The following is a 24,272-nucleotide window of genomic DNA, read 5'->3' on the forward strand; positions in this document are numbered from 1 at the left end:
CTGCTGGCAAGCTTCAGAGCTAGTCACTTACACAGCAGCTTTCATCTGTTAACAAAAAAGTCAATTTTAAAAGGTTAACAAGAACATATAGATGAGAAAGTGCATGCATATATCAGAGCTCCACTTGCTTTTCAATGAGATCATCTTGTTTAAATACAGTTACAAAAAAGCCTTGCTTTGCAGACACAAAATCTAAAATTGCAGGTGGCAAAAGAAAACTACCAAAATGCTAAAGACAATCTGCTACTGTTTGGGTGGTTAATATTTATAAAATTTTGTGGAAACTTCAGAAAATTTGTGATTTGTATAAAGAAAAGGAAATAGGAACACCTTTGTAAAAACCCTGTGGTTCTTTTCATAGAATACCAAGCTCAACTAGGAAATACTCCAAATTCATACTGGATGCTAACTACAGTACTGGAATTTTGATACAAGCAGATGGGTATTATACATAACATGCCCTGACATCTTCCATGCTACCATTTTAAATGTTCATAGGGAACAGCTATGGTTAAAAAAGCTGGTGCTTCATCCATTTTGGTAACTAGGTCCTTCTGAAGGAAAATCTGCAACATCTAGATGGATGGAGCCCATGCTTCCAGATCTATTGCTTCTCTGACTGGTCTTCACCACTGTGTTCTGGAGAGAAGATAAATCCTTTCTTAAGCTATCCAAGGGATGCAAAGAGAAAGCTTCTGGAATACAATGCGCAGCGTAAGAAGGAAAGAAAGACACAGCACATGAGCAGGAACAAGTGAGGAGGAGAGTTAAGGGAGAATTCTGGGAAGAGCAGGATGCAGAATATCTTTCCTAGTGAACAGATGATGGTGTGAAAGTAGGTGACAGGATTGCACCCTTTGTTGTAATAAAGGAATCTGAAAAATTTATAGCAATTAATGCAACTAGAGAGGAGGGCCTGCCCTAGAATGCTCCCACAGAAATGGGGGAATGTTTGCCTATTTTGTGTATCTCAGAAAAAGAGTTATCATTTCAATCTGAATTTCTACAAATCTAATATTTTTAGCTTTTGTGTTTTGGGGATGATTATCTTAAAAAGATACACACAGTTCCATTCTTGTTTCCATGTGGGAAGTTTTATTTTGAAGTAGCATATGGGAAATTTAACATAAGTTATTATTTTATATGGTAATACACAAACAAGAGCTCCCTAAGACATGGTTCAAAATTTGGAAATATTAGAGATGAGGTTTTCCTACCTAAATATTTTAATTCTGGAAACATTCAATGCAGTTAACTCAGCCAGACAGTAAAGCCATTCATTTTCATATAAAGGTCTGAGACAATACCTCCCTTCTTTTTTTGTGGTAGAATGTTAGACTGTAGATCACAGCGAACATAAAATCCAAGAAAATCAGGTTCTACACACACAAGTTCAATTAAGCGCTTCAAGAAGTTTTAAACCCAGCTCAGTTCTCAGAAAAAAAAAGATAAAAGATAATAAAATGCTTTCGTCTAGGAGCCTAGCTTTTATCTTTTTTGGTGTTACTTTTTAACTGAAAAGCAAATACACAGGGGGGAAAAAAAGTATTGCAACTTTACATAACGATTGAAAAATATACAGTAATGTATTCTTGTCCAAAATAAAAATGACAGTATTTAATTTTTTTTTTTCTCTAGAAACTTTGCTGCAGTATCAAATAAAAGCTGTTTAGAATTGCATGAAAGTCCCAAACATACCAACTTGCATTTTAACCTTTCTACAACAAAGCCAGTGATGTAACGGCTCTCCACGTGTATATGAACAGTCTGCCAAGTTTGTCAGAAACAAGCTAACTCATCTGATGTACTAGTATCATTTAAAAAACCCCCAAAGTGCTAGAATACGAACACAGAGATGACAATCTATTTTATGTAACAAAATAGTTTCTGTTCCACCGCACTGACTTAAAATTGCATACTAGATAATTTAAAGGAAGTGCTATGAGTTTTAATCACCTCAAGTATATATAAAAGATCTTACTAGCCCCGTGTTACTGCTCACTGTGGACATAATAGCTGTGGAAAATCTTAATAATGATAAGGGTTTCCATAGTCTCTCCTCACTATATGAATATAAAAGAGCTACTTTATTACTTCAGATTCTGAAAGGTGGTTAATTCAACTGCTCATACCTTAGCAACAGCTGTTATCTGCTCCAGTGCCACAGCATGAAGATCTTGATCTTTGCTTTCTACCAGCAGTTTCAGGGATGGCAGCAGGAGGGACTGGTTAAGCAGCAGCAAACATAATGCTTTTATACACTGAACATAAAAGTAAAATAATTCGGTGAGATCTCTGGAGATATTAACATCATCATTCACACTAAAATTTATGAAAATTCTGTGTCAAATTCAAAATGAAAACCAAACTTTCACAACACATGAACTCCCTGTTGGAAATAACTCTTTGGAAACTTGAAAGGATGAATTTAAAAAAATGTGGAACACAGGGTTGTAAGTGCAATGTTTGTTATACTGAGGGAAGGCTGGTACTGAATCACCATTACAACCTGGAGTTTTAGTGAAAGAACAACAGAGCAATCAGAGCTCTCTGTGGGACTAATATATTTGTGCTTACTGAAATAATGCAAAGCACAGGAAGAAACTTAACAGACACTTGTGACATTTCTGTAGCTCAATTATGCAATCATAAAAATGGAACAAAATGAAGAGGAAATAACAGTACATACCAGAGTTCAGCACCCTAAAGTTCTGTTGCAAAATCTTTCAAAATTTTATACGTGATTAAAGTTTAGCAAATTAACTTTCCCTCATTCATCTAATTTCTCATCTTTTATAATACAGCATAAATTTATCATCATAAATCTTCTGCAAGAAGAAAGCGGACAGAGAAATATCTTTTAAGAAAACAAACCCAACCCACCCCAACAAACCTACTGTGCATTTCCAAATCTTTAACTTGGCCTTTAGTTAAAACCAACAAACAAAACAACCTACATGTAACTTGTGTTTTGTTTTGTTGGGTTTTTTCCCCCCTCAACATTGCATGGATTTATTAATTTAGAAATCAAAAAGTATTTCAATTAACAAATTATGTTATAAATCAAATTATAGATTCTCTTTTTGTCATATCCAAAACTTTGAGTCATTTGTCACAATCGTTTCCCAATGCGGCCCATCAGAGATGTCCCATATTCCAGGACAACTTACACTAAGTGTTCAGGATACTGTGTGATAGTCACCTTGAAAATGGTATCCAGCCCTTACAGATGCTCTGTGTTTCACTCCAACATTTAGAGAACAATTTTCAAAGGATCTCATCAGCTAAATATTAAGCTGAGAGAATGCAAATCTCTTTTTTTTTTTTTTTTTTTTTTTACATCTTTTCCAGTTTAATGACAAGTGTAACAATTTGATGACCAAGACGCAAGCACACTTTTGGCAGCACAGTTTTAGTAGCTGTGAGCCTAAAAGACTAAAAATTTTTTGCAGATAAAGAGATGCCAAATGCTGCAACTGTAATATAGTGCAGCAACACCTGGCCTTGATTGGCACAGGGAGCTCTCTGGCTACACACTGCTCAGTATTCTAAACCTTCAAGAAACACTCCCCAGAAGGGCATATTCGATCACATCAAGCTCCGAGTAACTGAGGTAAGGCTTATTCTTTTACCCAGACTTGTTCTTTAAAACTTGTATTCTGTACTGCAACTGACTGTTGATGTCTTCAGTGAAGGAAATGATATTAGAACAAGGAACACAAAGATTAAATAAATACATTAAGCTTTGTCTGATCAGTCATATGCTTATGAAACTTCTGATAATTTCATATTCCGTTGTATTTCTTTTAAGCAGTCTATCTGCCATTCTAGCAAATTTACTGAATGCAAAGTTAGAGATTCACTCTGCATATCTCCTTTTCTTAAAAATGTGTATCCACAGCAATAAATGCAACTTATGTTCAGAAAAATAAATTCTGAGAGTCATAAGATACATAACCTGAATAAAACAGCACATTTACCATGCTTGGTAACTTTTTCTGTCTGAAAGCCTCTCAAAACTACCTGGAGAAGCAGTGCCATAAGAAGTAACACATAACTATATAAAGGCACTCTAAAAGAACCTCTAATCATATTTTGGGGGTGTGGAATGGAGAAAAGGAAGCTAAGCAAATTGTAAAACATAATTAGGTACTGTACATTTTTAAAGCAACAAGGCAGGGAGAGAAAAGATGCAGATGTTGCATTAGAGTTTGCTGTCTCAGTGAGTTGCTTTAAAATAAAGAAGAATTAAAACTCTCAGCAAACAAACACAATAATACAGATATTAACACTGCTATTATCAAAGCAATAACATTTAACTCAGATGATATGCCAGCATTTTGTTTTCTTCTTAGATGCTTCACAATTATACTCTAGTACTGGTTACACTTCTAACGGGGCATGTTCTAACACAGTCTGCTTTGGTTATCACAGAGGCATAAAGGCCTCTACCTAAAAAAACACTTGCTTAGCTATCCAATTAACTTCTGTTTTTCTTACAACAGCAGATTTTGAAGCCAGAGGTCATTAGATTTCAGGGAGTACCAGTCAGATGACTTGGGCAACTTTGTGCCTGGTAACATGTCTAGCAGACATATCTAGTCTTACCTACAAAAATGTTCGAGTATAGAGTCCATCACCTCTTTTGAAAGAGAAATACACATTCCAACAATTAATTTTACTTCCTGACAAAATACCATGCCTTATGCTTAAATCTGAAATGGTATAAATTAAACTCAATTGGTTCGTGTTATGCCTTTCTTTGTAAATCAAGAGAGGCTTTTATTAGTTTGTGTTCCACCCAAAAATATCTGCAGAATACAATCAATCACCTCTCAATCTCTGATAAGATAACAGACTGCACTCCTTCAGTCTTCCATTTCAAGGTATTTTCATCCACACATTAATTTTTGCAGATTCTTTCTCTCTTTTGCCCCTGCAAGAGGGACAAGGAAAATCCTAATTCAAAATCTGGATTACCACGATTTAGCTGAAACTTTTGTAAGATAACTTCTGTCTTCTATCTAGTTATGCAGTTATCGATGGTTCACTGACACACCAGTGAGGCATATAAACTGGATTTCGCAGGAGCCTGTTTTGGGTCTGATATTATTCAATATTTTCATGGATGGCTTGAAGGGCTGGATAATGAGTACAAACAGTATTGTGTCTAGGGAGGCTGAAAGCAGACTGAAGTGTAGCATTTAAACTCAAAATTATCTGAACAAAATGATCAGAGACAACAGTGAATGAAGAAAAACATACAGTGTAAACTCATATAATAAAAACCTGGAACAACTAGCCACAAAAATAGAAAAAAGGAGACCAACTGGTTGCTGTATTATTCAACGAGATAAGGATCTTATGTCTACTAGGACCCCAGGATGATTATAGATAAGAGACTCGATGCATTCTCCCATGTATGCATTTATATTAACTGACACATGACCCACAGGTTGATAGAAAAACATGAGATATTCAGAGTCACAATTTAACAGTTACCTGGGGGAGGAGGATTTGCCCCTTTCTAAAGAGATTAATCAGGCAGTGCGCATGTCAGACAGTCCAAACACATGTGGCTTCCAAGCAAATAAAACAATGCTTATTCTACCTAAGAGGAATGGAAAAATCTATCCACTGAATAATGTAAACAAATAAAGAAACCAAACAAATGCACACACATACACAGACACAAAGATTAAAGCTATGAAGCTCTCTAAGACATTAAAAAAAGAACTTGGCTGTAAAAAACTAAAAAGATCAGCAGCAGGTAGAATACAGGAAGAGAGGAAACCCTTCTGATTACATCCAGAGAAACAGTTTTTCTAACTTCTAGACCACCGTGATTCAAAGTTAAATGTATTTTCCATCACAACCTTTGGACTTCAGAATAGAAAATGTTATTCATGGTGATAATTTGATCTCTCAGTTTTTAGAATTCCAACGTTCTATGTCTGTCTTCTTAATCAGTGTATTTATTGAAATGTGAAGTCATCAAAACAGGTTAATTGTCAGTAATCAGACTTTCATCTTATACAGCCATGTGATCTCATCTCTATAATTTGTGCACTTAAGAACTGTAGCCGTGCATAGAAATAAGTTACTTAAATTTACCCACATCATTCCCCCTCTTCCCAAGTAGATACTTAAAGCAATACAGCCTGTGTTTGTAGGTAACTGTGTAATTACACATTTTAGTGCAACTCTTGCTGCTGTACAGCGGTCTAGTCATAAAAAAAGGTATTTTACAGCAGTAAGGCTATTTTATGCATGAGGATCAGAGCATCTTCATACTGTACCTCTATATATTCACACCTGCATGAAGGGCTCTCCTAATACCCTGTACTATTAAAAAAGGAGGGCACCTCCAACCAAAGCTGCTAACCAATACCAAAACTGTCTGCAAATAGCGACTTGTTATGGAGTTCAAGAAAAAGGTTTACTCAATTAAAAGAAGCGAGCAAATTGTGACCCATTCTTGACCAGAACTCTTGGTGAACTGACTGCTGTATGACGGTAACCCTTGGGGGATCCCTTCCTGGATCACCAAGGTGAGGTAGGAAATTCTACTTGTCAAAGTCTGACTACTCCTATGAACAGATAAGATCATGAGTTTATGAGCTATGATGCGCCATTCAACACCTAATAAAGAAAAGCCACATATAATTACACCAGTCCCAGGGATACACAGACCTGCCTTCAACTAAAAATTTTTGGTGGTATGAATAAGTTAATAGATGCATTTATCGTTTCAGCTTACTGACACCTTCTAGAATCATGTTTTACACCGATTTTGAACTTGAGTCAAATCAGTCAGTTGCACTATTGTAAAAAAACCACACCCCCACCTGCCTGTATTTTAAACAGAAAGCATTGTTTCTATTCTGCTTCTAGTCTTAACATCAGCTGTTTTCCATAACAGCCTGTGATTGTGTGAAGATGATTGTAAGGGATTAATCAGCCTAATAAAATTATGCACAACTACTCTGAAGTTGTGTGAAGTTTATTAAGCATTTCTCCAATCTGTCTTTATTAATATACAATGTTTACGTACAAAATGCTTCAATAAATTTATACTTAAGAGATGCTTGTATTGAAGTTTACATACAGAGTTAAGGAAGAAAGAACACCAAGATTATTACAGAGCAATTACTTGTATATTAGATTTTTTTCAATCACCAACACATTTTTCAAGGATTCCTCACTAAATCTTTATGTGTTTATTAGTAGAGAAAACTACTGATTATTTAATTAACAGCTTTCGACACACTGACTTCCATGACAATACACTATTAAAGACCTTCTACAAATACGTCGAACAATTTATACTGGAACAGACCTCTAAAGGTCAATTAATCCAACTAGCCTACACTCAAAGTAAGTCCAACAAGATCAAATTGCCCATGATGTGATCCAGTTAAGTTCTGAATACTTCCAAGGACAGAGACTCCATGTCTCTTCTAGACATCTATTCTATTCTAATGTTTTACCAATTTAATGGCAAAAAATTTTTTCCTTGTACATAATGAGAGTTTTTGATTGTGTAACTTGCCTCTATTGCCTCTTGTCCTATCACTGAGCATCTCTGAGAAAAGGCTGGCTCCATCTCCTCTACATGTTTCCTCATCTGAATATTTGAAGACAGCAATATGATCGCCCTTAGCCATCTCTTCTTAAGACATTATGAAACCAGTTCTCTCAGCCTTTCCGTATTTATTGTGCTCCAGCCACCTAATCATCTTGTCAGCTCTCCATCAGACTTGATTGAGTATGGTAACATCTTTCCTGTAGTCGGGACCCCCAAAACAGGACTCCTATCTATGATACTCAAAGTTAGAACTTACCTCAACAGGGAGCATGTGCTTTGTCTCATACAAAGAACGGCACATTTTCAAAATTTCATTTCCTGTGCTCTCCTTTTCCTCAGGTGGGCATCTGTGGAGCATAACGGTCCCCAGCTTCACCCAGAGATTATCAACTGAGCATGATCTGCCCAGAAAAAACAGAGATGTATATAAAATATAAACATACATACACACCCCCATCATTTTCTGTAGGTGTTTTTTTTCTTTTTTTTTTTGGGGTGTGTGTGTGTGGTTTTTTTGTTTGTTTGTTTGTTTTTGGGATTTGTGTGTGTGTGTGTGTGTGTGTGTGTGAATTAAAGTATAATCTCATGATGGAGAGAGGAAAAAGTTTTGAGACAAGTTACTATCCTGATGCCATCATTCTTCCAATGCAACAAAGAAGCTAAAGTATTATGATATCCTGTTACAGTCGCTGGGGAATCATGCACCAGATGAAGACAGATCAAATTGGAATAGCATAGGAACAGTTCTCCTGGCTTTACACCAGCTGATTTCTCAAGCAGAATAGTATTGAGAGAGGGGTGACAGGAATACAGCATTTCTAATTTTGTTTGCTTTGATCACATTCTAACAGCATCTGTGTCTCAAGTATCTGTCTCGTGCTTTTAAGTGGAGAAAATATTTCCAAGAGTCACATTTTAATTTTTAGGTCCAACTAGTAAAAATAAAAATAAACCTTTTTTATAGCCCATCCAAACACGGTAGGTGAGTGAAAGTATGTGCATCTTTACTTCTCTGTTATTAGATATGGATGCAGATACATTTATTTTACTTATTTAAAATGTTCTTTTCACCCTGCAGAGAACTTCACGTCATGTCACCATTACAGTCAGACTTACAGCAGACAGTAGATGCAAGTAAATTTTACCATGCATGATGGCAAAGGCAATGCTTACTACAAAGTTTCTACAGCTATTTGCTAGATCATGGAGGTGCTTGGCTACTTTTGTTAGGAATAGGTGTACTTGGTAGGACTGGATGTACTGACAGAAACAGGTAGCAGACCAGACCTTTCAAATGATAGCATGACGTGTGACACTGGAACATATCCACACTGGTGTTTTTATAATGTGAACCAAGTTAATGCACTTCAACTCCCATTTACAATGGACTAAAACAATGCACAGTCACAGCTTAGGTCATTATTGTATTAAGTCACAGGAACACAACCACTATGTTCATTTGTGCATAAACTTAGAGAGGCATAATAGATGATTTAAAAATCACCCCATCAATCTCTTCGGTCATTAATCAGCATTCCACAGATATGTGAAACTCTGCATTTTAGCTTGAAGGAAAAAAAGAAAAAAGAAAATCACAGCAACACCAAATCTGGCACGTTGGTCTTACAATTTAGTGTAAATTAAGATACTCATCCAGCACATGTAGGAAGTAGCAGGAAAGCACTGTCAAAGTGCTGCTTTTCAAGTGTATTATTTAGCAACAATTGTTGAAAGTGACCCGTTGATATCTTTGTAAATGGAGTTTATTAAGAGTCTGTTGGATTGATACATACCAAGGAATAGGTCTGATAAGTCTGGAGAGGACAGCCAAAATATCTACTATTTCATATATAAAAGCACTCTCCTGCTCATCTACCATTTTCAAAACTACATACTGTAAACAAATAAAACCAGCTCCCCATGAAGCTGACATTATATCCCACCATGAAAACCAGACAGATGCTAGGAGTGGGTAACTTTGAATGCAAACTAAATAGAAGTCATTATGTTTATTCCTTCTGACAACTTAATTGAGTCTTTCCATCAGTCACAGTCACAGTCACTGAGCACAGAGCTGCCACAAGTCTGGCTGGGAACAGCAGAGCTCCTCCTCTCCTTCCAACCTGATGGGTCGAACCCAAAGATGCCAGCTTACTGGCAATAAGAAGGGTTCTCCTTTCACAATCTCTAGTCTTCCTGTTCAATTAAAAAAAAAAAAAAAAAAAAAAAATTTCCAATTGCAGCAATATTTCACTTGACCCTTTGTTCCATAAGTTTAACACTTCATTATTTTTTCGAATCTAAAGACTACCTTAAATTTTGACAGTTCTGACACACTGCGAGGCTTCAAATTTTCAATTACAATTAAAAAAAAAACTAAAAAGGAAAGTTGGAATATGAATTTGTGACAGATCACATAGCAGTCCTTGCATTTCTTACTGCACTGAATACAATTTTTTTCCCATAAAACTGTCACAAAGCCTTTAGGTTAATGCTCATCCAGAAATTGCAAACAAACTGCAAGCTTGAAGGTGAACAACCCTTACAGATTACTTTCTAATGGACCAGTTCTCTACAATTACACAAAAGAGCTGCTTTTCATAAAAAGATAAGCTTTAACTTCTCTGACAGATCAATGCACATCAACATTTTGGGGAGTGTAGTCCCTAGGTTAAAACAGGCTGCAATCTATACCCCACAGTAATCCAATGGAAGCATCATTTAATGTCTCTAACGTAATTACCATCAGACAAAACATGGCACACTGTACTCACCAAAAATTTACTAATATTATTGCTCTACTTGAAACATATGTGACTTTTGCCTCATAAGATTATATGAATCCAGAATAGAACAGCTAAATTTTTTACCTTTAAATGTGTTCAGAAAGTCACAGACAAAAACCAAAGGATTGGTAAAAAATAATGTAGTTGAGATGTTCCAAATTAACACTTTCAATAAATCCCCATTCTGATGGGTGCAATGCTGAAGTTTTAAACAAAGTATAACTTTGAATGAAAAAAACAGTCAGAACTTTCTATTCCTTTTTACGGATTTTGTATGCACTGCCAAATATAAGAGCAAAATACATATCTTTAAATTTAAGTAGACAGAAAACCTCCTGTACAACAGTTCAGGCAATGTTTTCCTGCCTCCTCCATGATACATACTACATATGTATATATAGATTTTACAAGAAATGGACTGATTCAATTCTGCTTTACATAAACCATTTATTTTACCAAGTATGACCCTTTCCAAAGGTCATACTTCTCCTAGCTATGTTTGAACTCATTCACTGAAAATTACACAATATTATCAAGCAAGACGACTTACAGGAAACTAATCTTTACTAGATGATTGTTTGAAGAAAAGCTTACCTGCTCATGTCCATTGGTGGCCAAGCTTGAAGGAGTAAAACCAAGTGTTGAAACTCAGACAGACTGTGACTAGACTCCAGAAGTCTCACAAAGAGTTCATACCTTTTTTCTTCATTTTCAGTATCTGTTATCTCTACCTAAAAAAAGTAAAAGCAGAAGTTTTTGAAGAAATCAATGGTTTAAAAGCAATAAACAATCTATCTGTGAAGGACATCACTGTTGTAAAACAATGCAAGAACAAAGTGAAAGTAATTTTCCCAGAAACCCATTTTCTTACCTCTCATTTTCAATTACATACAAATAAAACAGAAGAGCACACAGCAACATGGAGTGACTTAGGTACCAATGTAACCCTACACAAATACGTTCATTGATTAGTTCAGAGTCTTATTTCTGTGTTCTTCAAGCAACAAAAAATTCCTTAAATTTCCTTTTTTCAATCTATAGACATATATACACACATACATATGTATTTTTAAGGAATGGATATGTCTAGTGCTTTCCTAATATACATTACACTCACCTATGAAAATTCAATTTACAGCTGAATTTACAGCATCTAATCTTTTCTCCCACAGGGAAGAGCCCTGAAAGATGATTCAAAATTAATTTACCCAGTGAAGAACATTTGCTGACAGGTACTGTAATATTTCTCTGTATAGGTGTTTGAACCTAAGAAAAACAAAACCCGTTATCACATCAGTGAGCCACCAGACAACTCTATCTCAGGAAAAGTGTCCATCTAAGTTTAAAACCTGCAGCTTCTGCCTGGACTTCAGTTGATGACAGGTTTTTTTACAGATAATTACTGCTTGCAGTTGGATGGTAAAAAAGTACAAGGTAAAAGGTCTGACTTAAAGGAAGGTTGCTACAAATTAGAACCAACTTGCTACTAAATGAGAAGCAGCTTCTGTTTAAAAGTTTGGCTATCACACTAGAAGGGCTTTCACAAATGGAATAGCTATTTGCTATCTACCTGACACACAGAAGTTCCTGGAGTTTAAAAATAATTTGTTACAATAACAACGCAGCTTCTTCTGTGTTATTAACACACTCTAACACTGAATTTTTCCTCCAAACTTCAAAAAGTTCCAGGATATCAAACACTTCAGTTCCATTTTGTAATTCCACTGAAGATACACAGCATTAACTGTTAACTTTTCCATTTCAGACCAAGTAGTTCTAAGACATCAAACACGGACAAAGTTTTCCTTAGTTCTACAGCTCCTCTAAAAGATTAAAGATGGCATTCCCATCTTTTCAAAGTGACTCTGATACATCAAGGGCAAATTTTTCAAAAGAGGTTGGAAAACAAAGATTACTGATGTATTTATTGAGTTGCCTGCATAATTTGTTACTTTAAAATATTTAGTGCTCAAAACCCGTTCACTTCTGTCTCCAGGGTACATCTGAAAGCACCACATACTAAAACATTTTTGATAGTGAACAAATGCTTCTGAGATCTGTCCATTTAAAATAATCCTCTGTGCTGCATATGTCACATAGCAGGCATCAGTTACCCACTTGCAATATCCCTAAAATCCATCTATACTTGGTAATATAAAATATTATAATCTTCAATATTTAAATCACAAGGCTGAAAAGAGAAGAGAGAATAATACGAAGGAGTAACACTGACATAAGACATGCTAACTTTAAAGGATCAAAAATATTTAGCAATTTAGCAAATTATGTACTATCTAGACAACAGAAGCTCTCACATTGCTACTTACTTGGTTTAAAGAGCTAGTTGTCTGAAAAAGGAGTTTAGGGATAGATGAAACATTCTGGATGGTCCACTGAGTACATTTTAATATATTTGCACAAACAGCATGTTACTTCAAAACAGACTAAACATTCAGATCTCTCTAATGATAACTGTAAAAATGGCAAGAAATGGCACAGACAATATTAATACAGGAGAAAATCTGTCACAGAAATTGAGCCGCTAGTAGTGGCGAGTAGATGAGAGTAAATCAGGCATGCTATTCAACATGAACTGAATTCCAATAATTCTGCCTAATAATGCATCTTTACAGACTCGGGTTTACATTTTTTTATGAGGTTAATTAATCTAACATTATAATGTGTTTTGAACAGGTGGATCCTTGCAACATGATTGCCCATAACAAAACATATTAATACAATCAAAGTAAATCAGAAGAATTAAATTTCTGTTCTCAAACATGGTGTGAATTTCTGCAATACTTCTTTCTACAATGGCCTTTTTTCAAGTCGCCTACATTTCCCACTAAAGGTAATAAAAATAAAGTGAACTTTCTACAGTGTTATTTAGAGTTGTTAAGAAAACTGTTGAAAATTCACTTTTTATATGGCGTTTTAAATGCATGTCACTTCCATTTACTGTGAAACAGGTGAGATTTGAAAGTAGAAACACGGTGTGTAAGTATGCATACTTTTAAGAGTTCATGTGGTGATCTAAAATTGCAGCACTAAGGATAAAGGAAACAGAAGGTTAATGAAAAAGTAACAAATGGAAATTATCTAAGTATTGAAAGGTAGATGACAAATATGATTACTTTAAAAAAAAAACGACTAGTCTTATCCTATCTTAAATTTCTCACCCCTCCATCTTTTAAGCCCTAGCTTTTTTCCCTTTTTCAATGTATCTCATGCTTCTGCTGCATCTATCAATCCTCCCTATTCTCCACATACATCTGCACTACAAGTATGTTTTAAGCATTATCTCTCTCTTGTGACAATGTGGTTGTTAAAATAACCTTTTTTTTTACCTGAAAAAGAAAAGCTGAGATTCAGCTGTAAACCCATACTTTAACACTTCAATACTTCAAGAATGACTGACTGTGTATGATAATGGTCACACAGTCGACTCTATCAGGAATATTTTTCAAAAGTATTCCTGAGTTGAAAACATCATCAAATACATGCTGATTCTGCAAAGACTGTGTCCATACTTCACATTACCCATTGATAGTAGTCCCACTAGTTTTGATGAGATTGCACAATGCCTAAAATTGTACCTTTACAGATCAAGATGACTGAAATCTGTGCACAATTCGCTAGCATCACTAGAAAAATTTTAATGAGCAGATGATCAATATCATGTGCCAGAAACATAACCAATATATTAAAACTTCATTTCAAGGTATTGTTATTTGTATAAAACAGAAGAGTCCATTTTAAGTTAAATATCAGTAGAGATATTATCTGCTATGAAGTAAATCAAGACACTTGCCTTAAATAGTTTCTGCACTGCTTTACAGTTTGAATGACAAGATACCTTACCCTGTCTTTAATTTTTTCCGTATAAGTCTCCAGAAATAGAAGTTACAATCAAACCACGAAAAAACCAACAGTTCCTTGCTACAAGAAAGCAATACCTTGAAGTAGCACACTGGAATGAGGATTTTCAAATTTATATTTACTATACATATATATGTATGTTTATGTATACATAGAACATAAGCTTTCATCTGTATTGTCTTCTCTTTCCAAGGCTGAGAGAGAACACGGTGAGGAATCAGGACATCTCACAGCCGAAACAGAGCACGCGCTGTGTTAAAGGGCAGGAATTTCATCTTAACAGAGGCAATAGCTAGCTGAGACGAACTTACCAAGGTTAGTCAAGCCTGTTTTTTTGTTGTAATAACACAGCAAAAAGATTAAAATGTCCACTTTTAATTGAATACTCTCCTTGTAACAACTCTGGATGATCTATTCAGATGACTCTGAATGTTGTAATACAACAAGGCACTGCATTTCTACAAGTATGATCATCTTTAAAACCATGGTAATGGGATAATATAACTCATCTTCCCATCCTTTTTTTTTAAAAAAAAAAAAAAAAAAACAAAAACCAAACCCATCCCCTCCAACCCACTCAAAGGCTATGCAAAGATAACCTGCCATGAACTGCTTAGAGCCCTGATAGCACAAGTAGTACCTGTAAAGAATAATCTGTCACTAAACAGAATAATGAGGCCCATAGCGAGGCAGTAAGGAGTATTCTTGAAACTCAGGTGATCCCAAAGGAATATGAAAAAAGAAAGAAATAAAACCAAGGAAAAGGAAAGACAGGACTTTCAGTTTTAACAAACGATTTGCTCCATTCTGTCTTGATTTTCCCTGGTTTCACGCTTTTTCTTTGGCAGCAGAATACAGCTGGCTTGATGTTTTCCATTAAAATAACAGGCTGCACAAATATTTACCACAACGGGAAAATCAATTAGGGGAATTAATTTTAGAAATTACATTCATGATAGATCATAAAATGAAATACAAATTAAGTAAAACCAAACCTTATGCTAAACTGTTAAAATACACAATTTCATATTGAGGGACTACATGTTTAAAATTAAGAACATGCGAACATCTGCATATGCTAATGTTCCTTAAAAAAATATACAGGAAATTCACAAAGCAAAATACAGGCTACACAAACAGCACCAAGTGTTGCTTAAAACTACATTAGATACTTCTAGCTGTCTGAACCAGTGCAAACTCCTCTTAATTGTATGTTCTCATTCTGAGTACTTTGATTTTACATCTTTTCCCAGCTTCTCCTGTCACTAGGTAGCAGTGGTTAGGATAGCCCATAAAGGACTTCTGACTCATCCCATATTATCTCTGTTAATAAAGGCAAAAATCAGCCCAACTTTCTCAAATATTGACCAAGACAGAAAATTAACCACATTTCTGAATGGGAGTGCAGACTACAGATACAGCATGTAGCAGCTATGGCATGCCAGAAGACAAAAGTCATATTTTCTTTTTATCTGAAATATATTATTTTGTTTGTCTTTTACTATGGCCACACAGTACACTTAACTGAATTACCTGATTTTAGCCATCAGAACAGCTATTTTTCCTCCAGTAGTTATGGTCTGCTAACCAGTACTTGACGTAGCGTATGTTCAATCACCCATTCTCTTACAGGGAGAGTATTCTACTGCTGTAACTTGCAAATCTTAGGAAAACTAAAATAATTGATGAAAAATTTATTGCTGGGGTCCATTTATTTATCAAACAATTGGACAAAATATCTCAGTTCTAACATCATTTTGCTAGTAGGAAGTTGTATCAGACAAGATTCCCAAAAGCTTTTTAAACTATTTGATTTTACGGCATGGATACTTTTATTGTTAAAGTCTAAATAAAAGGAGGAATCTGGCAGTTGGTTGAGATACTTATAAACTCAACAGTACATTATCTGAGCACAAACATATCCTTTATCTGACTTCAGCCATCCCGAGTAAACTTGGAAAACATGTTCTTTATATCCAGTGCTGAAATAAAAACTTAATGTGCTTACAATCCCTCCTCAAATAAAACCCAAAAATGTTCTGCTTGATAAAATCTTTCAAAGATTTATATCGTTCTTTTCCTTCACAGATCGGATCCTATTGGATGCCTAAAATATTGAAACCACTCAACATGCTTTATTTACTTTCAATGCACAAAGTTTTGACTCATCATCTTGTTCCATGGATTTGTTATTGCTTTATAGATACTCATCACATGACACACATGAAGGAGCCCAAATATGAAAAGTTCCCTCAAAAGTTTGTTGTGTAGCTTTTAGAAACCTAGTATTTTATGAAAACTTAGATGATACACTTGAAGAATGGCAAAGTTAAATAAAGCTGTGGACATCACACATAACTGATAAAGAAAACCTTTGGCGTGGCAGATCACAGGATCAGTTGTTTAGTTCAGCACGTTATCTCATTCTTGAAATTTAAGTTAATTTAAAATCAGTGTTTACAGCAAAACTGGAATGTTGCTGTATCTAAATTGCATCCCTGAGGCATAGATATCCACTATATAATGTTCTTCTGATCCTAAAGGACAGAGATGTCTCATGGAGTTGTAAATGCTTTATTGCTAAAGCTATATAATTTGAGAATCCAGTCCTGACTGACTTGGCTGATAATCCGGAGAGACTTTTGTTTAAAAAATGGAAATACCAATAAAAAGATGCAGCCAATCCAATCCTCTCCTTCACTTGAGATAAAATACAAAATGCTGTCTATTTACATATGAGAATGGTGAGCAGGAAAACTAAAGCAGACAGACCTCCACCTCCCTCTACTCAATGAAATCTGTTCTGCAAATTATATTTTTACTCCCTGCGAGCATAGCAGAGCCATGTTTTTTATCAACAGATTTTGTTCACTACTAATGTTCTAAGGAAATAACCGACAAGGGTGTTTGTAACCAAAGAATCAAGATGTAGAAATCAGAAAAATATTTTCCTTCATTGTAACTGCTTGTTTATTGAGAGAATCTACATCCATGCTTAAAACCAACTCCCTATATTAAAGGCAGACACGTTTGTGGTTTCCAAGAGCTACAACCAAAAACCTACCGATTTATGCGATTGTAAAATTCATTTTATTACATCCACCAGATTGTAATTGTAAATATTTCAGAATATGTTCATGTTCATCACTGCAGCATAAATTTGAATTAATATGGCATTGAAAATATAAACACTAAGCAGGCATTTGAGTTGTTCCTTATTGCTACAATACGTTTTCAATTTGTCAGGAGTCTCTTGGAAAATGAACTATGTTTTTGTTTATCTCATCCCCCCCAAACACTAGTGGTAGAGAGTTCCATCTATGCTGCATTTTAAAATAATAGGCAGATCTGACATGAAAGATTTTATTCAGAGTTAAGATAGGGAATGGTGTTGCTAAAACTTGCTTCCACTAATTAGACAGGGCTTAACATGGTTTATAAACAGTGACCAAAAGGATTGATATCAATTTGATAGAATTTCTGTAATTGCCATCTTGGTGTGCTGTTCACAGCACAAAAATACAACAATCTCGCCTTAAGGAGTTTACAATCTAACTAGGTAAATCAGCAAAGAAAATACTGCCCTTCCTACACAAACAGGCCAGGCATGTTGGTAACTGCAGAAATTAATCTTCCCATTTTGTGGGTCAACCTGTAGTTTTTTGTTCCCTATTCTGCTGGTATCTGCATGGCTACTGAAAAGACTGCACAAAAATAAGCTATTGAAATGTACTTCCAGTACAAGACTGCAAGTTAAAAGCTTGTTACCAAGGACATATAAAATTACAAACTAAGTTAAATAGATATTTGAAGGTTAATTATTCACAATATGAACACAAATGTAAAAAATCACCAGCAAAAACAAACTGCAAGTGTATCACTGTTCCTGAAATTGTATAGCCACTGATCCTGCAAAGATAAGATTAGGAGTTTTTAAAGGCTATTACTTATTTTCTTCTCATCAAACTGTTTCAAGATGCTAGACAGACTATCAACATCGATATTAGACACATTATATACTTGTGAAACAAAGCAAAACCACAAGCACATATTGAAATATCTAATTTAAGACCTTCACATCCCGGAGCAACAATAAACCCTTTTTAAAGGCAAAACCACAAGCACTATACTCCAGCACACTACCACCATCCCATCATTTCCAAACCAGAGTTTCTTTAAAAATAAAACTTTTAAGTTGTGATTGAGAGGGAAATCCTTGAAGACATAGCAGGATCAGGCTGGGGAGAGTAGTAACAGGTTAGGAAGAATCAACCACCATGTTATTCACACACCCATTCATCGGTGTCTGGGCAAGAGCAGACATGAAAAAGAAAGTCAAGAGTAACCATGAGAGCAGAGCTGCAAGCTTGGGCATGGACAGTTTGAGATACCTGGTTAAAGGCAGGTTAGGGGTAGACCTCACTTATAGCCATACAGAAAAGGTTAAAAATGAGTGAACTAACCTGATTTATGAGACATACACTGGAAGTCAGAGATCCCAAGAAGAAGGAGATGTGGGGAACTACTACTCTTTCTCCTTACTATTTTTTCCTCACTATATTTATAGTCTCATTCTCAAAAGTTTAAGAGATTTTAGTGATGGAAGAAGCCATTATTGCAACCTGCTCAGATAATCTACATATCTCTGTACACAATTTTTTTCCAATAATTTTGCTCTACAATTGGAACTTCTGTTTGAGGTAGAAGTCTTCCAAATAGACTTACACTCTTTTGACTTAAGTAAACAAGTTTAAGGTGTAAACAATTTTAATATTATTCTGGTAAATTATTCCCACCTATCAACCAAAAGGTAAATCTTCCTTATTTGATTTTATCAGGATTCCACTTACTTGTTCTTGACACAGTAACACCTGAATTTACAGCTCGTCTACACAGTTATTTCCAGTTCTTATTCATGATTAAACCACCCTGACTACCCACAGATGAGGGCAATATTGGAGTAAGTTTCATATATACTTTTCATTTTCCTACTCTTCCTTCCATGTCTGCTTTTTTGGCCACTGTTGGAGACAGAATAATGGGCTCAACTGAACCGTGATCTGAACGAGCACTGACATTTTTATGTACTCACAACACTAATTAAAATTTACATTATGAAAACACACTGGGCACACAATATTTTGTTATATGCAGTTTCCCAATGGAATTGAGGAAATACAGGAACTCAAGTAAGCTTACAGTTTTCCATATGCAAAATGTACTCCCACAAGGCAGCTGAACAGGAGTCAATGAGGTGAAGCAAAAGTTGCTTCTCAAAGATTTATTTTACAGACTTCAACTGAAACTTAGTATCTCCTTCAAGTTCTTTCCCCAGTATTTATAGAAATTTTGAAGTTTAAACATTAATGTGATGTAGTACCTTTCACTCTATGTCCTAGCAACATATTGCCATGTACAGAGTTAGAGGCAATTAAGAAATATAGTTTAAAGAACGTATTTATACAGCATATGCTTATCCCAGTTAATATAAAGCAACAGCTTTATTAAGGAATGTCCACTTAAAAAAAACCAACAAACCAAAACCAACAAAAAATAAAAAAAAACACCGCATTCAATGTACTGTTGAATTCCACTATTAGGGGGAATAAAACCTGAGACAGCGATGCAAAGGCCTACCTCACATCTCCCCTTCATCTGAGTTTAAGACCAACATGGAGACAGAAGTTCACGGTGGAACATATTCCAAATCCTGAACTCAAAGAGAATGTGGGCTGCTATGACCTAGACTTTGTAAAAACAGCCACTGCCTGACAGACCAGAAGGAAGTGTCTGCTACCAAAACAACAATCTTGGAGCAATCAATACAAAATTAAAACCGAAGTCTAGAGTTTTTCATGACACTCAAGTGTTCACAACCCTCCTACCCCAAAGGAGTCTTTCTTGCACTTTCCCCAAAGCTGGACTTCACATATTAAAAATTATGATGAACATAAGTGCTGACCACACATGAAAGCCTGATATAAGCAGATACTAGAGGCACGTGCATAATCTCACAGGTCAAATCTTGCTCAAACTGAAGCCAGCGAACATAAGCAAGTTGTGGGATTCAAGTTTACATTAAAATCAAGTTGAAGCCTATCAGTGATGAATTAAACAAAGGCTCAGCCACACACTGAGGTGACTGTCTTGTAGACATACCCAGGAACTTTTTCTTCTGAACTCATTTATACATTGTTTAATTCCTTATCTGCTTGTCATGCAGCTCACTAACAGTAAGAAATGCATATAGATTCAGTAAACACAAATGCTTTGCCTAATCCATAAAAGTGCATAACTCGTGCAGAAAATAAAATCCATTCATTTGTATTCTGCAGGAGACTATGTCCTAATCTGCAAATACATTTCAGCACAGAGAAAACCTCTGAAGACTGTACATAGCTACTGACAGAGAGATAAGGGCAAATAAAGAAAAAAAATGATGCATTTGAAAGATTTATATATCTAGCTAGCTGAAAGAGGATTAACATACATGTAATTTAAAATGTGTGTTAACTAGTTGTCAGTTAATAGGTAAAAATTTGGATCTGTGCAAATCATGGCTAAAACTAACATCTGTGCAACACAAGGGACTTAAAAACACATAGGTCATTTTACTTGTATGTGCCAGCTACTACTAATCACTGTTTCATGTTTCATAATCTATCTATAATACAGGTACTCTATATTTAGAACAGAAAAGGGTGTTGGAAGATGCAGCCTAGCAATGAAAACATCTTAATCCTTAAGTATTACTTTCAACTTTAAACTGTTAAATTAGCATCAGCTCTTTCCGCTCATAACTTGTGCAAATGGCTTTTCAATTTTCCTTTTCTGATCATTGCTACCATCAAGCAGCAGTGCATGCACAAGCTCACAGTATTTAACTGCATGTACAACTGGTGTCACAACAATCACAGTTTGCAAGTCTTGCTAATAGGGGAAAAATTATTTTAAATGCTGTTTTCATGTAAATGGAAACTTGTCGAAATTAATCTTTCCAAGATGTCATTATGCAGATAGGCTAAACTGATAAAGTAAAAGATGCATTTTTATAAAGAACAACCCACAATAAATTAAGATATCTTCTTTTAGAAACAACAGGTTGTTGATGTTGACTTCAATATTTCAGTACTACTATTTTCTATTTAAAATAAAGCAAAATAATTAGTTTGATTTTTAATGCAAAATCCCTCCTCTATTGTTTATCCATATTTATGACCCAGACCAGCAGCACTTAAGGTACCAAATGGATGGTTATCACAAATAAATTAATAGCTCTGTTGCAACCATAAAAATAATCAGAAGTTAAGGTAGCATCATGCAACTGTCATACCAAATTGTGTTATGTAAGCACTGTAGTTGGTGTTTTTCTTTTTGATTTGTTATAGTGAAAGTTGTAGAAGTCACAGTCATCATAGCTGAGTCCCTCTGTAATAACAGCAATAATATGGATAAAATCCCTCACTCTCTCAACCAACATGAACCAGCAGAAATTACTACAAAGAACAATTTTAAAAATACCTGAGAGGGGCTCCTTAGACGATACAGAGTATACAGTGTCACCTAGCAAGATGACTGACTGTATGAAAAAAGCATGGTATCAACTGAACATCACAGTTCAAAATACTCATTTAAGATATTAACAAAATAATGCCTAAATAAAAACAGTTTTACCATTTACTTATATTTTCAAAGGCTTTTAACAACATCCCTTACTAGAAACTAATGAAGAATTTGATCTGATAACAGGAACAAAACCTAAAAACACAAACCACCAGCTTATGATCAAATGGTAAAGGTAAAAAGCAGAATTTCTCATGATTTTATGACTGCTTCTTTGCTTATATAAATGAAATTATGCTTCTTGAGGACTGCAAGCATTGAACGTATAATACTGCACACAAATGACCTAGCTTATGTTCATCAAGGACATTGCAGAGAAAAACTTCCAACTGACTTAAAAAAAAAATCTAGGGTAAGTAGATGACCATATGGTGGCAAATAAAACAAAAAAACGGTAAAGCCATCACATTTTAAAATATGCTAAATTAGCCTCATCAAGTCAAAACAGGATCCTGAGTCTCACTGAATGAAATTCAGAGACCTCTGGTTAATGTACAGCTGAAGTCAAGAGAGCAATCAAGGTGTTGGGATGCATAAACATGGACTGTTAATTTCCACAAGGACATCACATTCACTTCTTCAATTATCTCTTTTCAGGAAGCATACTGCGCATCACAGTGGGCTCTGAGATAGAGCAGAGAATAGTTACAGACATATAAAACACTGCGGATAAGGTAACATGAACGGAATTATTTATACTTAGATCAAGTAAACAGAATAAGGAAAAAAGTGATTAAGTATATAAAATGGAGCACGGACTTGATTTTCTAAATGTTGCTATCCTACAAAACATAGAATACCAGCACATACCAAATCACATAGAGAGACTGAAGAAAAAAATCCTTCTACAAAGTTTCAGCGTGTTTGCAATATAATAACAGAACTCTGAATACATCACTAATGAGCTCCTATTTTTTCTGAAACTGAGATAAAAGCAGAATACAGAATGTTTATACCATCCTTCACTTATACCTTCATTACAAAAGACCTATTATAGAAACTGAATTATCTCCCATGAATCCACTCCAGACCCCTCTCATCTTCCTCTGAAGCAACTGTTCCTAGACACAGAATACCGCAGTACCCAGGGTTTGCATTTGAAACCATCATGTTCACTCAAGCCATACTGGCTTTTCTCTCCACTTTGTCTTACCCATTTTACTTGTGTAGCTAATGGGAAATATTTCATTTACATCCTGAAGTATTTAATCAATCATATACGCTACAATTTATGTTCCCAGAAAAAAAATACATTTCATATGTTCTCATATGGATAAATTGTATCTTCAAGGAACAGAAATTAGTGTTTTAAAATATTAATTAAAACTTAAATTAAATTTCTTAAACTTAATTTTTATGCATTACCAGTAGAGAAACAATGTCTGTAGAATTATAAACAACATCATAACAAATTTACTCAAAGTTGATAGGAACATAAATCCTTCTTCTAATTAAGGATTTTTCATAAATAAAAGATGGCTGAAGATTAAACAGATACAATTCCTTCACTTGTATTTTGCCAGATCAAGTTAAATACAGGTCATGGTTACTCAATAAATGACTTCAGCAGAATTACCTGGGATTTCTTAAATCTCACTGTGCTTTCCAAATCTTTATGTTTAAATCTCTCTGACACAGTAGAGGCAATTGGAAAAAGTTGAAAATCACTGGACATTGACTTCTTCCCATTGAGACCTTTCTTTATGAAGTCATATGAAGAAACATCATGTGAACAGATATGCAGTTTTCATATACTGGGGGAAGAGGAATAAAAGAGCAATGGAGGCTTGAAAACCATACCCATGCTCTCAGAAAGTCATTATGTTAATGTAGACATTATTAAGGTTGCTGGGAAACATAAAAATTGCCTATGGCATACACATTGCCTATATGAAGGAAAGGCAAATGTGTATGGGATGTACACAACACAAATACAGATTAATTCAGCATTTTTTCAAAGATAAACTTTAGGGGGAAAAAAAAAATATAAAATAAGAAAGGTGCCTGAAGTTACAGTCTTAAATTCATATTAGATACCCCTTGCAATTTTCAAAAATACTTAGCCCTCAGTAGCTCTGTATACCCCAAGATCATGAAAAGCCCCATAATATAACAATGAGGCAAAAGGCTAAATGAGATTACCTTCTCTAAATGACAAAACTATTTGCATTTAAGTAGCATGAAAATAGAAATTACATTTAGCATTTGCATAATAATTAAACAATCCTTTTAAGACAAGGTGTGTCTTATAGAAGCTTCACAATTATTAACTTCTTATCTTGAACTAACCCTTGATTTACCTACAAAAGCTTTGTTAGTGCCACTGTAAGTTCCTGGGGCAAAACCATTCTTATTACTGTAAATTATGCCTTGTAACTGGTCATGGAACTGAATGA

The 24,272-nt window shown here is 35.1% G+C and overlaps 1 protein-coding gene across 2 annotated transcripts in view; it reads right to left on the reverse strand.

Annotated features, from left to right (window-relative positions):
* NBAS (NBAS subunit of NRZ tethering complex) overlaps positions 1-24,272 on the reverse strand; it is a 178,948-nt gene that overhangs the window by 8,800 nt on the left and 145,876 nt on the right. For both annotated transcript variants that reach the window (XM_042803171.1, XM_042803170.1), the window contains 3 exons: positions 10,969-11,105; positions 7,845-7,989; positions 2,133-2,261 (listed from right to left, as the gene is read on the reverse strand). In XM_042803171.1, coding sequence (XP_042659105.1) covers positions 2,133-2,261; positions 7,845-7,989; positions 10,969-11,105 — 411 coding nt within the window. The remainder of the gene's footprint in view (positions 1-2,132; positions 2,262-7,844; positions 7,990-10,968; positions 11,106-24,272) is intronic.

Source organism: Tyto alba, unplaced genomic scaffold, assembly GCF_018691265.1.
Source record: "Tyto alba isolate M040663 unplaced genomic scaffold, T.alba_DEE_v4.0 Super-Scaffold_40, whole genome shotgun sequence".
NCBI classification, from domain to species: Eukaryota; Metazoa; Chordata; class Aves; order Strigiformes; family Tytonidae; genus Tyto; species Tyto alba.